Genomic DNA, 15,878 nt, shown 5'->3' on the forward strand with positions numbered 1-15,878 from the left:
GAAATTCCCAGTCAACTCCATCATAGAAAATTCCCAAGAGGTAGTCATCATCAAATCCATGGTGAGGACATTCTCTGCGATCGTCATTGAAGCGCTCCCATGCGTCGCAGAAAGGCTCATCAGTGAGATGTCTGAAAGAGGCGATCTTGTTCCTCAATGCAGCTGTTCTCGCCTTAGAGTAGAAATGGGTGAGAAACGCTGATCGAACCTGTTCCCATGAAGTGAGAGAGCCAGTAGGGAGGGAGTTCAACCACCGTGCAACTTTTCCATCAAGAGAGAATGAGAATAGCATGCACTTGATGTAGTCTGGTGGTACGCCATTCGCACGAGTGAAACTGCAGACTTTTTCGAAGCTCTCAATATGCTCCATTGGAATTTCTGTAGAGAGACCAGAGAACACCTTTCTCTGTACTAGACCGATCAAAGCAGGCTTGATCTCGAAGTCCTGTCTGAGGCAGAGTGGAGGAACAATGGCAGAGCGAGTAGTAGGGACGTTGCAAGGAAGGTTTCTCTGCCCGATTGAAGTAGTATGCGCCTGTTGTTCCTGCTGCTGCTGAGCAGCTTGTTCCTGCGCTTGAATGGTCTGCTGCAACTGTTGCATCTGCTGCTGCATGAGTCTCATTGCAGCAATAAGATCATCCTGATTGGCTTGATCATCCATAGTGGTGTCTGATTACCTTGGTTGTTGACGATTTGTTCTTTTTAACCTTGCTAGCTCTTGGTTGGTGAGTGTAACCAATTCTCCTCGTGCGTTTCTCCGAGTATGTCTACTGGTCATGCACCTGAAAAATTAGCTGCAACAAATAGGATAGAGCAAGTTAGAGGTCTTAGACTAAATAAATAACCGAAAAATAAAGGTAAAAAGATGGTCCCCGACAACGGTGCCAAATTGATATTACGTTCATACGCACACCAATTAACCTAATGTGCACACTACCACAATCGAATGGTATGTCGATGTTGCACTTTAAGATCGAATCCACAGAGACCAATGATTACACTTTATTTCTATAGGATCAATATCAAGTTAAAACAATATGGGGGTTTTAAAGTTGATTTCGTAACAAGCAAGTAAGAGATTGATTTAAGGTTTTTCAGATGATTAAGAATGCTAGCCTAGGGTGGTTTGATCGGGTGTTAAAGAAGTGTGAGCCAAACAATTATTCAAGTTCAATTAAGAGTAAGTCTAGAACTCGGATCACTCAGGTTGAATCAACCCACTCTCGTGGTATTGATTCCTTTGCAAGTCGGTCTCGATGCCTAAACTCTCGTTTGGATCAAGACGCGCTAGCAAGCTTTAGAGATCAAGTCCGATATGTTCACAATACACCCGAATATCTGCTCTCGCTGACTAGGGATGCAATGCTCAATCATAACAGATCCATCAACCTATTACACGGTTAATGAACAGGTTAAACCTAGGATCTAACATTAAGCAGCCAGTTTAATGCAAGCATTAAGAATAGTTATGAATGAAGACAATCAAGGGATTCACTTATCTATGTTTAACTCACGGATCTAACACCCTAACACCCTAGACTTACGCAAGTGGATTACTCAGCCATGGACAGAGAAATCACAGAGATAACAGATGAAGAAAACATGTCTGAATTAATAATAAAAAGCAAAGAGGGTTTAGAAATCTAATCCAAAGGATGTAGAGATTCTTCTCCCTTAACAAGAGTACAAGTTTTCTCTCTCTAAAATATCTCTGAAAAATAGCGTAGAATGTCTAGAATAATAAGAAAAGATATATATGCATGTCTGTGGCGGCCAAGGAGTAAAAGGGGGAAGCCCTAGGTAAAATCCCGAAATATTTGGAAACTTCCTTAAAAATCTCTGCCGCTTGAACATGCACGTCAGACTGCTCCGCACGACTGCTCCGCACGACTGTTCTGCGTGAAAAACTCCAAATTGCACTCTTTTTCTCCTCTTTTCCTCCAAATGGTCTATCTCCCATCCAATGCAACTCCAGACCTGTAATGACTCGAAAAGGACTATGAAGACTCGATAAAGACTTGAAAACTAATTTAAAAGCATATATACAAGATGTCGAAACACCATATATCAGACCGCATGAAGAAGAGAGCCCTAAACTACTCCACAAGATTCCTGTCTACTGCAGGTAAAGCGTTGATGATCCAGTCAGTACTCTCAGCTGTTCCATCTTTTGCAATGACTTGCTTCCTCCTACCAGTGAACCTCTGCAAGCGCATTCAGTCGGTGCTCACTAGATTCTGGTGGGACTCCACAGATGGGGTTAAAGATCTGCTGGATCTCTTGGGAGAAACTAACACAACCCAAGAGCATGGGAGGTCTTGTCTTCAGAGACATCCAAAGCTTCAATCAAGCTCTGCTAGCCAAAACTGGCTGGAGAATACTAACCAAACCAGACTCCCTTCTTGCTAGAATTCTCCTAGGAAAATGCTGCAATAAGGCCTCCTTCCTAAAGGTTCAAACCGCTAGCAACATCTCCCATGGCTGGAGAGGGATCCTTCTGGGCAGAGACCTATTACTAAACCATTTAGGAAAGGCTATTGGAGATGGAGAGTCAACATCTGTGTGAAACGACTCCTGGATAAAACCAGAGGCAAATCTCAAACCTTTTGGCCCTCTAACCCTGCAAGATAGAGACCTCGTGGTGTCAGATCTTCTCACAAGAGAAACCAGAAAATGGAATATAGCAAAAGTGGAAAATCTGCTACCTGAACTCAAAAGCCACATCCTAGGTCTGAGACCAAGCATTCTTGGAGCACGAGACTCTTTCATCTGGCCGCTACAAAAATCAGGAGTTTACATAGTCAAAACGGGGTACAATGCGATACATGCTACAAAGAATCAAGGATCAGACACTTTTGGGGCAAGGGAATCAAACCTTTGAAACAAACTCATTTGGAGCACATCATTGTCACCAAAGCTGAAACTCTTCCTCTGGAAAGTTGGGAATAATGCTCTCCCGAGGGAGCAAAACCTACAAACTCGAGGAATGCTCTCAAATACCATGTGTATTCGCTACGGAGATTCAGAATCTATAGCTCATATTCTCTTCCACTGCCCTTTTGCGAAGGAAGTCTGGGAGTTTGGACCGTGGGAGCATAGCTTAGACACCTCCACACAGAGCTCTTTCTTCGAGAAGCTACAATTCTCCAAGCATCAACCTCCTCTACCCCCTTATGGTTTCACGGGTAATGCCTTCCCATGGATCTGCTGGACACTATGGACCTCGCGAAATCAACTCATATTCGAAAACCGATCTCAATCAGCAACAGAAGCCTTTTCAAAAGCTCTAGGAAGTCTCAAAGAATGGGAAGCCGCACAGCCTACTACGCAGGAATCAAAACAAAATTACTCACCTCGGTGCCATGCATCAACTGAGAACTCGATGGAAATCTCCTACAATACAGATGCTTCGTGGAAAGGAGGGATCCAATCGGCGGGTTTGGCCTGGATCTTCACCGACCCGGCGTCGAAGGAACTACACAGAGGATCAGCCGCACAAGACTTCGTCTCCTCGCCTTGTATGGCTGAAGCCCTTGCCATTCGAGAAGCTCTCCTCCAAGCGGCCACCCTCAACTACCGTCATATCTGTGTAAAATCAGACTCTCAAGTACTCGTTTACACGATCTCTACCCGTCGACGATCAATGGAACTCTTCGGAGTCCTCGCCGATATCGACGACCTCGCTTTCTTAGCTTTTTCTCTGTTTCTGTCTTGTCGTTTTCTTTTCATTCTATGGGCCTTTAATGGACTTGCTGATGGGCTTGCAAAGAATTGTCTAGCAACTCATTTAATCAGCAACCCATCTCCTGTAACCTAATCTCATCTTAATCAAATTAATCTTGTTGTTCAAAAAAAAAAAGATCAAAATATTTATAACATAAAATTGTACTTACGTTATAGTTTATAACAACACCGAAAAATTAGATACAGCGTTGTGGACCTTAATATTGTATAGATAGATAGACATTCAATAATTTCAAGTTGGAAAAAGAAAAAAAGATTTCGGGTTGGATTACACTCTTTATGCACGTTCATACCAAAATTAAATAAAACAATTAATGTGATGCACGTACATAGAGTTAATGACCCGATCTCTCGTTAACTAATGAATCTAAATGGGACCAGACCCGACCCGACTCAGTTGGGCCCCACCCATGCTTATGTCCATGTTGCCTTCACGTGATGCTCCATAAACCGAGCTTCCTTGCACCTCATCCGCCGGAGAATAAACGTCCGACCACCTAAGCCTTGTCTCCTTTCTCTGATTTTGTCTACACTCCTATGTTTTGTCTATTTTCCCAAAATAACATTATTTTCTTCTCTTAGTTACGTCTCAACACAACGTTTCCCTATGTCACATATGAGGGGTAATGTTGTAAATCCATTTAGACAGCAAGATTACGTGAGCTGTTCTGTCTGATTTTGAAACACTAAACGAGAAAAACCAAAGTTACTTGAAGTTTCCGAATCACAAGATTCCATTTCGCTAACTCATTGTCTATATAAAACCCCACGATGCTTGTTATCTCCTTGAAAACACATCTCTCTCTCCCTCTCTCTCTACAAACCTTCTTAAACTCATGAGTCAAATATACACGAAAATGGGAGCTTGCGGATCAAGTGAATCTCGGAGAACAGACACAGCGAAGCTAATATTACCAGACGGAGCGTTACATGAGTTTACATCACCTGTAAAAGTGTGGCAGATTTTTCAAAAGAATCCCACGAGTTTTGTTTGTAACTCAGACGATATGGACTTCGACGACGCAGTTATAGCAGTCGGTGGCAGCGAGGATCTCCGGCCTGGAGAGCTTTACTTTGTTTTACCATTAACATGGTTGAAATATCCATTAAGGGCAGAACAAATGGCTGCTTTGGCGGTTAAAGGGAGCTCCGCGCTTACCAAAAGTGGTTGGAGTTGTGGCGATGATGGTGATGCGAGAAAGGTCTCTGGTGGTGATGTCAATGGTAATGTTCAGTATATACCTTTGGAAGAGAGGCTACAGCACAAATTTATACAGACACGACTAATACCCTAGGAGCTACGCATTTACACAAGTTACCATAAATGACATACAAAAATATTACAGAGTTGATAGAGAGAGATGTCTAGTATCCTTAACACGCCCCCTCAAGATGGAGGGGGTTCAGACACTCCAATCTTGATGTGTAAATCCGTAGGCGCGGGAGTGGTTTAGTCAAAGCGTCAGCCAACTGGTCTTTTGTGTTAACATGAGCAACTCTAAGCATACCGTGTTGGTCTTGACCGCGGATGAAGTGATAGTCAAGGGCCACATGTTTCATACGTGAGTGAAACACCGGATTGGCAGAGAGGAAAGTGGCACCAAGGTCGTCACAATATATGACTGGAGGCGATGTCAAGGCGATACCCAGTTCTGTTAGCAAGTTGCAGATCCACCTGATTTCTGCTGATGTGTTTGCCACTGATCTGTATTCAGCTTCTGTACTTGATCGAGCGACACCAGATTGCTTCTTTGATGTCCAAGAAACAGGTGGTTTACCAAGGTAAACTATGTGCGCATTTGTAGAGACAAAATCATCTGCGTCTCCGGCCCAGTCCGCATCAGAGAAGGCGTGTACGCTGAGAACATTGCGAGCAGAGAAGTAGATACCATGCGATGGTGTTGCTGCAAGATATCGCAGAATTCGTTTAGCAGCTTGCCAATGAAGATCTGTGGGGCGGTGCATAAACTGAGAGAGTTTATTAACAGCGTATGCTATGTCTAGACGAGTGAACTGTAGGTACTGAAGACTACCAATAAGTTTCCGAAAATCCTTCGGGTCAGGAAGCACAGTACCAGAATTTAAGGTAAGCTTTGGAGCAGAAGCCATGGGCGTGGTGACAGGGTTGGCATCTTCCATTTTGTGCTGATGTAGAAGGTCCAGAATATATTTTCTTTGGGAGAGGTGAAGACCATTGTTGGTGCGACGAGCTTCAATACCAAGGAAATAATTTAATTCTTCCGGGTCTTTGACAGAGAAACGTGCTGCGAGGAGGGAAAGGATCCATGTGATTGCTGTCTTACTGTTTCCAGTGATGAGAATATCATCGACGTAAAGTAGGAGGTAGACAAGTTCTTTTCCATGGTTGTAGACAAACAGAGACGTGTCCGCCAAGGAATTTTTGAAACCTAGACTGAGGAGGAAGGTTTGAAGTTCCAGATACCAGGCACGTGGCGCCTGTTTTAAGCCGTAGACAGCTTTCCGGAGTCGGCAGACATGAGATGGTTTATCGGGATCTATGAATCCGGGTGGCTGCTCCATCAAACGTATCGTCGTTGCCTTGATCACCGGACTAAAGGTAGATGTGTAATCACGCCCATACTGTTGAGTGTATCCTTTGGCGACGAGACGAGATTTGCAGCATCGATGACTACCATCTGCAAAGAACTTGTTAGTATAAATCCAGCGACAACCAATAATATTTTGATGAGGTCGGCGCGGTACGAGATCATAAGTCTGGTTGCGAGAAAACACATCCAATTATGTTGACATGAAACCTCTCCATCTCTTGTCGAGTAACGCTTGGTTCACTGTCTTTGGTTCGGGAGGGTAGGTGTGAGAGAATTTGGCAGAGAGGTTCAGTTTTGATTTTGGTTTGGTGATGTTGTTCTTTCTACGGGTGGTCATGGGGTGCTGGTTGATGATTATCGGTTCTGGTTCGTGAGGAAGAGAGGAAGATGACGAGGTTTGATTGGTTTGATTTGGGGTTGGGTCAGAAAGGTTTGTATATGGGCTTTGTGTTTGGGCCTGGGAGGTTGAGGTTTCCGTGTTTTGGGAGGAAATATTTCTTGTTTGGGCTTGTGTATTTGGGCTTGTGTATTTGGGCTTGTCTGATGTTGGGTTCGAAAAGTCGGGTCAGGGTGGTTTTGTGGAGCAAGGATCGGAGAGATAGAGTTAGAAATCATACATGTTTGCGTATCGCTACCAACGAGTCCGTCGATAGAATTTTCTGATGTCACCGGTGGTGAAGGAGCTATCTCCGGGTTCCCCAGAGTTGGCAAGGGAGAGGCAACGAGCGGCGGTTTAAGAGGGACAAAAGAGTGTAAAGGTGCGTTTTTTTCTGTGGATTGAGCTTCGGAAGTGGCTTGGAGAGGAGAAGATTGAAGAAAGGGGAAGACTTGTTCATCGAACTGAACGTGTCTGGAGATATATATCCTGCCTGAGTCCTTCTGAAGATAGAGATAAGCACTCTGGGTTGTGGAGTGGCCCAAGAAGACACATGGCGTGGACCTATTGTCAAGCTTGTGAGTGGTATATGGCCGAAGCCATAGGAAGCATAAGCACCCAAAGATCTTGAGCTTGTCGTAGTGAGGGCGTGTACCAAACAGCTTTGAGAATGGAGAAGTCATGTTCAGAACCGGAGTCGGGAGTCGACTGATTAAGTAGACTGCCGCTGAAAAAGCATAAGTCCAGTAACTTCGCGGCATCCCAGCATGAGAAAGAAGAGAGAGTCTGGTTCCAACTATATGACGATGTTTGCGCTCGGAAACTCCATTGTGTTCAGGTGTGTGTGGAGAGGTAAGGTGAGATATGCCGGCTGTGGAAAGGAAGGATTTTAACGCCATGTACTCTCCACCATTGTCAGAGTATAAAGTGCCAATCTTGAGGTTGAACTTGTTCTCGACAAGAGCTTTAAAAGCAGTGAAGACATCACGAACTTGCGACTTTGATTTCAAGGGATAGAGCCACGAGTATCTTGTGAAGTGGTCGACAAAGACTACATAATATCTGTAGTTATCGACAGAAATCAGAGGAGACGTCTAGACATCAGAGAATATATATTCAAGAGGTTTGTTTGAGGTGATAGAGGTTTGAGAAAAAGGTAATTTGTGGGATTTATTAATAGAACAATCTGGGCACAGAGAAGGCTGTGAAGAATAATGCAACACTGGAATAGAAAACTTAGAAACAATAGCTTTTAAAGTAGATAAAGAGAGGTGGCCCAAACGATCATGCCAGTCTTTGAGAGTAGGTGTAGGTTTAGTGGATGCGAAAAAGGATTGAAGGGTAGTGGGTGAGACTGGCCACTCGTATAGCTCATCCTTGGTTCTGCCGTGGAGCAATGGGGCACCCGAGGATAGATCCTTCACCTGAAAGTGAGCAGGAAAATATTCAACCGATACTTTGTTAGCGTTACACAAACGATATACTGAGATTAGGTTCTTGTGAATGTTTGGGACACAGAGAACATTATTTAAAGATAAGGGTTTAGAGGAAGAGGGAAAAGATAGTGAACCACTGTGCATTATGGGAAGAGGAGATCCATCACCTATGAGGACTGCATCATTGTCGTTGTATGGTGTGTGCAAGGCTAGATTGTCGAGATCGCTGGTCATATGATGAGTCGCGCCGCTGTCAAGAAGCCATGAGTTGTTCTGATGAGTGGAGCCAAGAGCAAGATTAGCATGTGGCTTCCAAGGAGGATACGCATTGTTGACGGAGACACTGCCTGAGGAGGAACCATGACTGCCAAGTTGAGGACACCTGCGCGCGCTATGACCCTGAGTACCACAAAGTTGACAACGCCCCTGGTACCCGCCTTGAGACCCTTTTTGATACCTGTTGTTGTTATTGAAGTTCTTGGTCTGTTGATTGCGGTTCCACTGATTGTGTTGAGGTGGGCATTGGTTCTGATTGTGGCGATGAGTTGGTGTCTGTGTGGAAGCAACATTGGCAGTTACAAGGATAGCCACGGTTTCCTTCAAGGAGGTGAGTAGCTTAGCTTCTTTGTTTAGAAGTTTCTCATGGATCTCTGTGACTGTTGGCGTGATGTCGCGACCTTCTAGTTGATCCGAAATCGACTTGTACTCCTCAGGGAGACCACCAAAAATATATTCAACTTGATCTTTATGCTCAATAGGTTTCCCAAGAAGCGCAAGTTGGTCGAATCTCGTAACAAATCCCTGAAGGTACTCATCAATGGTCTTTGTACCTTTTGTCCAGCCTTTGATTTGAAGTTTGATCTGCTGGAGATGGCCCCTTTTAGGTTTGGCGTATGTAGACGTAAGAGTGGACCAGATATCAGCAGTGGCTTTTGCTGTTGATACGATGGGTTGAATAGTGGGCATGATGGCACCTATCAAGCACTGAAGATCAATCGATCCTGACGTGTCCAAGAGGTGAAAGCAGGATTCGGTGTGGTGACTCCATCAGTGACGATCGTTGGAGCCGGTGGTGGTGTAGAGCCATCGAGATGACCAGAAAGTCCATAGCCATCAAGTAAGGCTTGGATCTGAATGCTCCACATGAGGAAATTGTTTGAGGAGAGCTTGGTAACATTGGACATGTTAATATGAAGGAGAGCATTTGGTGTTGAATCAACGATTTCAGCGGATGTGGTGGACATCATAGAAGATGAGTGAAGGGAAAAGAAACAGAGAGAACGAGAAATAGATCGATAGATCGATTGAAATAGGAAAGAAGAGGCTGAGAAGAAAAACTTTATGCAGGCTCTGATACCAAGTCAATGGTAATGTTCAGTATATACCTTTGGAAGAGAGGCTACAGCACAAATATATATAGACACGACTAATACCCTAGGAGCTACGCATTTACACAAGTTACCATAAAAAACATACAAGAATATTACAGACATGATAGAGAGAGATGTCTAGTATCCTTAACAGGTGAGTGTAGTAGAGTTAAGAGAGTAAAAAGAAATAGTTGCGGCGGAAGAGGCTGTGGTAGTGGCGGTAAAGGGAGGAGGAAGTTTACGGTAGAGTTGAGTTCGATAGCTGAGTAGGAGTAATGTGGCTGTGTAAGTTGTAATTAGAGAGCCTGACTTTTTTTTTTCTTAAATCTTGAACATGTATATTGAGTTTATTTTGTTGTTGTACAAATATTCTTTTGGGTAAATATTTCCAGTAATATCAAAAGTTTAAGATTGATTACAGAAATAATATACAGAATAATTTTAAAAAACAAATTCTTAAATACGCAAATGCATGTCTTATCTATATATATACTATACTAAAAGGAGGATATAAGCTCCTTTTAGAGTATCCACGTAGGCACAAAAAATCGTCCAATCAGAGAGTCCGAAGTTGCCACGTCATCTCATTTATTTTTTCGTAAAAAATGAAAAAAACCATGCAAAGGAAAGGATCGAACCCGGGTTAGTATGACATAAATATATGGCAGATACCACTAAGCCATTGAAATTTTCTTGGACACATATATAATAAATCACTAAATATGTAATCACAAACTCTTATGTACATTTACAATAATATGGATTCAACTTTCAAGACTCTGATACTTTGTTTTGTAAAAAAAAATAAGTAAGTGAATAAGCTAATATATTCTTTGAAAGTGTGAGAACATTGACAAATGAAAAATCATAGATTTTTGTTTTCGTGACAAAGTTAAGAATTTTGTAAAAGTAAGTTTAACATATAAATTTTTGTGACAAATATGAAAAAACATAGATTTTTGTACAATTTTGACAAAACAACTCAAAACATAGTTCTCTAATGTCTTAATAAAATATTTTTAAGGGTGCAATAATTAAGTATATCAATTCAATAAATTTTGTAATTTATAGACAAAACAATAACACAACAAATTTTGAAACATTTGTTTAACCTATCGATTTCTTTTCATGCGAATCCAACTAAACAAGATAAAAAAATAATTAGATTTATTTAATTACCATTTTATTCAATTTTGAATAATTTCAAATTGTAATAATGTATCTTTTTGAAGTTACAAAAAAATAATGTTCTTTCTTTATTACACTAGCATTATATATATATATATTCCATATACACAAATAAATATAATATAACAACATAAGCTTGATTTCCTCGATTCATATGAAAACTTTTTAAGTTATCCACCAAAGCAAATTAATTAAATCAATCAAATTGTTACAATAAAACAAATTAATATATAATTTTATTTTAAATTAAATTATTTAAAAAGTGTATTATTAATTAGCATCAGTTATTTCAAAATGTTTAAGAAATGATGGACTTAAATGATATATGAACTATGAATAGTAGTACTTTATAAAGCTGACTTAGATAACACATCTGCACATCATTTCCAGTCCTTTTTGATGCATAAATTCAATTTTTTCAAAGCAGTTATTCCACAAAGAGATCGTATGAGATATTGTTTTGATATTCAGATTTGTTTCTTAACTGTTAAGAAGATTGATAACTGTAAAAATGTCTCATTCGAATATGATATGTCTATGACCGAGTCCTCAACATGAGAACTTTTTAAGTTATCCACCAAAGCAAATTAATATAAGCTATAACAACATAAGCTTGATTTCCCCGATTCATATCAACATAAGCTTGATTTCCCCGATTCATATGAAAACTTTTTAAGTTATCCACCAAAGCAAATTAATTAAATCAATCAAATTGTTACAATAAAACAAATTAATATATAATTTTATTTTAAATTAAATTATTTAAAAAGTGTATTATTAATTAGCATCAGTTATTTCAAGATGTTTAAGAAAGGATGGACTTAAATGATATATGAACTATGAATAGTAGTACTTTGTAAAGCTAACTTAGATAACACATCTGCACATCATTTCCAGTCCTTTATGATGCATAAATTCAATTTCTTCAGAGCAGTTATTCCAGAAAGAGATCGTATGAGATATTGTTTTGATATTCAGATTTGTTTCTTGACTGTTAAGAAGATTGATAACTGTAAAAATGTCTCATTCGAATATGATATGTCTATAACCGAGTCCTCAACATGAGACAAATTTGTTTTAAAAGTAAATAATTTTTTTTTTATATTATATAATAAATATATATTATTTACTGATAATAAAAATATAGTTATTCATCTATCACAAATAACTATGCAAATATGTGAATCAAGTACAACAATCAAACAACATAATGATTTCCACAAAGAAAATTTAAAAAATATATTTATGTTATGTAGTCTTATTTTATATTATTTAAATAATATAATACAATATTATACATTATTTTTTTTAGAATTGAGAAATACGTATAATATCTTATCCGCGCGTAACGCGGTTAAAAAATCTAGTATCATTAAAAGGACAACAAAATTGATTTTTAGTGAATAGTTAGTTTTATTCGCTAACCGATCACAAAATCAGTTAATAATAGCCAATTTCATATTTGATTTTTTTTCTAATGTGATTTGTATGCAGCATTTCATTTCATGGACCATGGTAAAAATATATATCACGAGAATGAAGTGATTTTGAGCTCATAAATTGCAATCGCAACTTGATTAAACTCAATCTTCTCTGGCTTTTCCTTGGTCAACACCGCGTAATAGTCTTTTACATATTTACCCTCAATTTGTTAATATTATTGCTGACAATCATATTAAAAGTGTCAATCAAAGTCCATTATTTGTAATCAGATACCATAAAAAGCCCATTAACGAGCCCGGTAAAATTTGGAAAACTTAGCATGACCGCGCATTACTGTCTGAATTGATATTGTTTGTCTGAATTGATATTGTTTTAGACTGTTAATTAAAATTATTGATTTTTCTTTTGAATTCTGAATAACATATTGATTTAAAAGTATGCTATTTTTTAAGGTTTTAATTAAGATTAATATTTCAATTGGAAACAAGAAACGCAATAATGATTGACACAATCAAGAATAGTTGATATAATGTGTTTTCAGTTCAATTTTGCTATTTAAGATTTATTTCTAACTTGATTTATTTCTTTTGATTTCGTTAGATATTATACTTCAGAACAGAAGTCAAATTTCAATTGTGATATGTATAAACTTTATAATATACATTAAAATATTTTATTAACATAAATTTGGTCTTTTAGTGTTCTAGATTCCAGAAAGTAGTACTGATTGGATGGGATTATTCTAAAACAAGTTTAGGCGGCGTCTAAATAGTAAATCGGTGTAAATAAAACAAAATTTTAAATCATCAGTTTCAGTTGATCTAAATCGATTGAGTCCATCAAATTGATTAATTTTCCAGCTTGTGTGTACATCACAAAAACTGAGTTAACTTCATCAATGTATACTAGCAACTGAGTTAAAAAAAAAAATAGAGTGACATTTAATTTACAAACTAGACTGTTATTCGCATTTTTTTAACAAATAAATACAATTTGATAACATTGGTAATAAAATATTTAAATCAATTCTTTTAAATATTTTAATATACACGACCACGACCATACAGGAAATAGAGATGTTTCAGAAAGTTTTGTTACCAAACTTCCTCTTCCACAAGTTCTTGACAGACATTTGTATGTGAAAGTTGTGTTCCAATCGGTAATCTGGTGTGTATTATATTGTGCTCCTGTACCCGAGTAAATTATCCAAGGGTTTTGCAGTCTCCTTCAAATAAGACATTGGGAAAGCCCATGAGTCCATGACGACGACATTCTATTTGTGTTATCAACATTGATCCTACGAGTGAATATCGTACCCCCGAGCATTTGGCATTTACCGAAGTCAATTCTATAGTGGCTGTTATGTTTTCATTAGCGACCTGTAATAAGTTGTAACTACTGCGGCATATTCGCTTTGTAGTTCGTTGGCTACAACGAAACAAGTTTGAGTGACGAACGATTACATGTTTATGGGCATCTTAGACCATCTCCAATGGTACACAAAAAATTACTCTATATTTCACTCTAAAATAGAGGAACTCTATTATAAAGTTGAATTTGCTCCAATGGTTCACTCTATAATAGAGTGAAATATAAAGTAACTCTATTATAGGTGGAGGACAAGGCGACCGAGAGTTCAAAGCTGAGGTTGAGACCATAAGCAGAGTACATCACAGGCATTTGCTTTCTTTGGTTGGAGTATCTCCGAGAACAGGAGGTTGCTTATCTATGATTATGTTCCTAACAACAATCTTTACTTCCACCTTCATGGTAAGCATAATATGACAGATTCATAAAAGACAAACTCACTGTTACTTAAAACTATGTTTCTTGTGGTGTTTAGCTGCAGGAACTCCGGGTCTGGACTGGGCAACGCATGTTAAAATCGCTGCTGGTGCGGCTCGCGTGGATTAGCTTATCTCCATGAAGATTGTAGGTTTCTGTGTCTCTCTGATGCTACTATCTTTTTTATGGTTCTTGTCTGAGTGATCTTGATGGTAAAATTTGACAGGTCATCCTCGTATCATACACAGGGACATCAAATCATCCAACATTCTTTTAGATAATAACTTTCACCCTCTGGTAATACACATTTATCTTCTCTTCTGAATTTTCAAGGCTGCTGAAGATTAAGATCATGAGTTTTAGTAACATTTGATCGCTCGATTCTTTAGGTTTCTGACTTTGGTCTTGCAAAGCTAGCTCTAGACTATAACACGCATATCAGAACTCGTGTTATGGGAACATTCGGGTAGGTGCTGGTTAAGTTCCCATATAATATGTAATGTTGCAATCTCTGCATCTAATACAAGTATTGGTAATTCATTTCCAGCTACATGGCTCCTGAATATGCATCAAGTGGCAAATTAACCGAAAAATCAGATGTCTTCTCCTTTGGTGTTGTTCTACTTGAGTTAGTCACTGGACGTAAGCCTGTTGATACATCACAACCTAGGGGAGATGAGAGCCTTGTTGAATGGGTATGGCATAAAATAAACATTTTGAGAATGGAACTCTTTTCTTTTAGTCCAATGTGTTTTTGTGTTGAATGTTTTCAGGCTCGTCCTTTGCTTAGTCATGCCGTAGAAACCGAGGAGTTTGAAGCTTTAGTAGACCCCAAGCTGGGAAGAAACTACGTTGGCGCTGAAATGTTTAGAATGATCGAAGCAGCTGCAGCTTGTATTCACCACTCAGCTGCAAAGAGACCTCGGATGAGTCAGATTGTGAGAGCTTTCGACAGTCTAGCTGAGGAAGACTTGGCCAACGGGATGAGACTAGGCCAAAGCAAGGTCATCGACTCAGCTGAGCAGTCTGCAGAGATCAGATTGTTTAGAAGAATGGCTTTTGGCAGCCAAAACTACAGTACAGATTTTTTCACTCATAATATTTACAATAGCAGAGACGAAAACTTGTAAATATATCAGAAACAAAACTCATTGGAGATTTGATTTTGGCCAAGAAATGAGATCTCTAAGTAGAACCTTTCTTGATTACCACAGAATCACATAAACACTGAGAGGAAAGGTTAATGAGTTTAGAACCTCAATGCAAGTCCTCTGGTTCGTCTAGTCCAAATCTTTTGGAAGAAGAGATGAGAACAGGATAGTGAGTGGGCGTCAAAGTGGTTTCATCTTCTTACATGAGAAGTCACCTCCTCTGCATCTATCTTTGCTTCTGTGATATAACTCATGTGTTAAAGATCACATGTTTCATAATGGACGTTGAAGTTGCACGGTGAAGTTGGACTGTGAAAGAAATCAAAAAAGAAGGTACTTTTGTCAACAATTACGTCCACATACAAGCTCTTCCTATAAATATACAAGCTTCTGGTTTCTGAAATGCATCCCAAAAAAAAGAAAAACACAGAGAGAACAACGAAAGAGAAGGAGAAGAAAAAGAAAAAAAATTCACAAAAAATCTTCTTTCAGAAATTTCCGAGTGTATTTGGGATCGGGGTGTGAGTTTAGAGCTTGTAAAATTTCTCTGGTTAATAATAAAAGATCTGTAGCAGGTCCGGAGACGTAGGCAAGATTGGCCGAACTCCGTTAACAATTGTGTGTGTGTTTTCCCGCTCCCATAAATTCTGGTTTACCGCAAAATTTGACCGCGTATTTCCTAACAATTGGTATCAGAGCTTGAGTTGCGGTGATCGGTCAAATTTTTTGCGGAGTTAATATTCATGTGAACAGTAATTCGTGAAATATTGAATTTTGTCGGTAACATCGGTTTGTCGACGTAGGTGTTCTAATAC

The 15,878-nt window shown here is 39.2% G+C and overlaps 2 protein-coding genes and 1 non-coding gene across 3 annotated transcripts; all 3 read left to right on the plus strand.

The window, feature by feature from the left end:
- The first annotated feature begins 53 nt into the window (after nt 1-53).
- On the plus strand, nt 54-160 carry LOC125589440. The gene has a single exon (XR_007325629.1). It is a non-coding gene; the product is annotated as a small nucleolar RNA R71 (small nucleolar RNA).
- Nucleotides 161-3,001: 2,841 nt separating this feature from the next.
- Nucleotides 3,002-3,817, plus strand: LOC106404360. The gene has a single exon (XM_013845080.1). It carries the CDS (start codon nt 3,002-3,004, stop codon nt 3,815-3,817), a length of 816 nt encoding a protein of 271 aa, XP_013700534.1.
- Nucleotides 3,818-4,601: 784 nt separating this feature from the next.
- LOC106405171 lies at nt 4,602-5,039 on the plus strand. The gene has a single exon (XM_022704217.1). The coding sequence runs from the start codon at nt 4,602-4,604 to the stop codon at nt 5,037-5,039; it is 438 nt and encodes a 145-aa protein (XP_022559938.1).
- Nucleotides 5,040-15,878: the final 10,839 nt, after the last annotated feature.

The sequence above is a fragment of the Brassica napus genome, chromosome C6, assembly GCF_020379485.1.
Source record: "Brassica napus cultivar Da-Ae chromosome C6, Da-Ae, whole genome shotgun sequence".
NCBI classification, from domain to species: Eukaryota; Viridiplantae; Streptophyta; class Magnoliopsida; order Brassicales; family Brassicaceae; genus Brassica; species Brassica napus.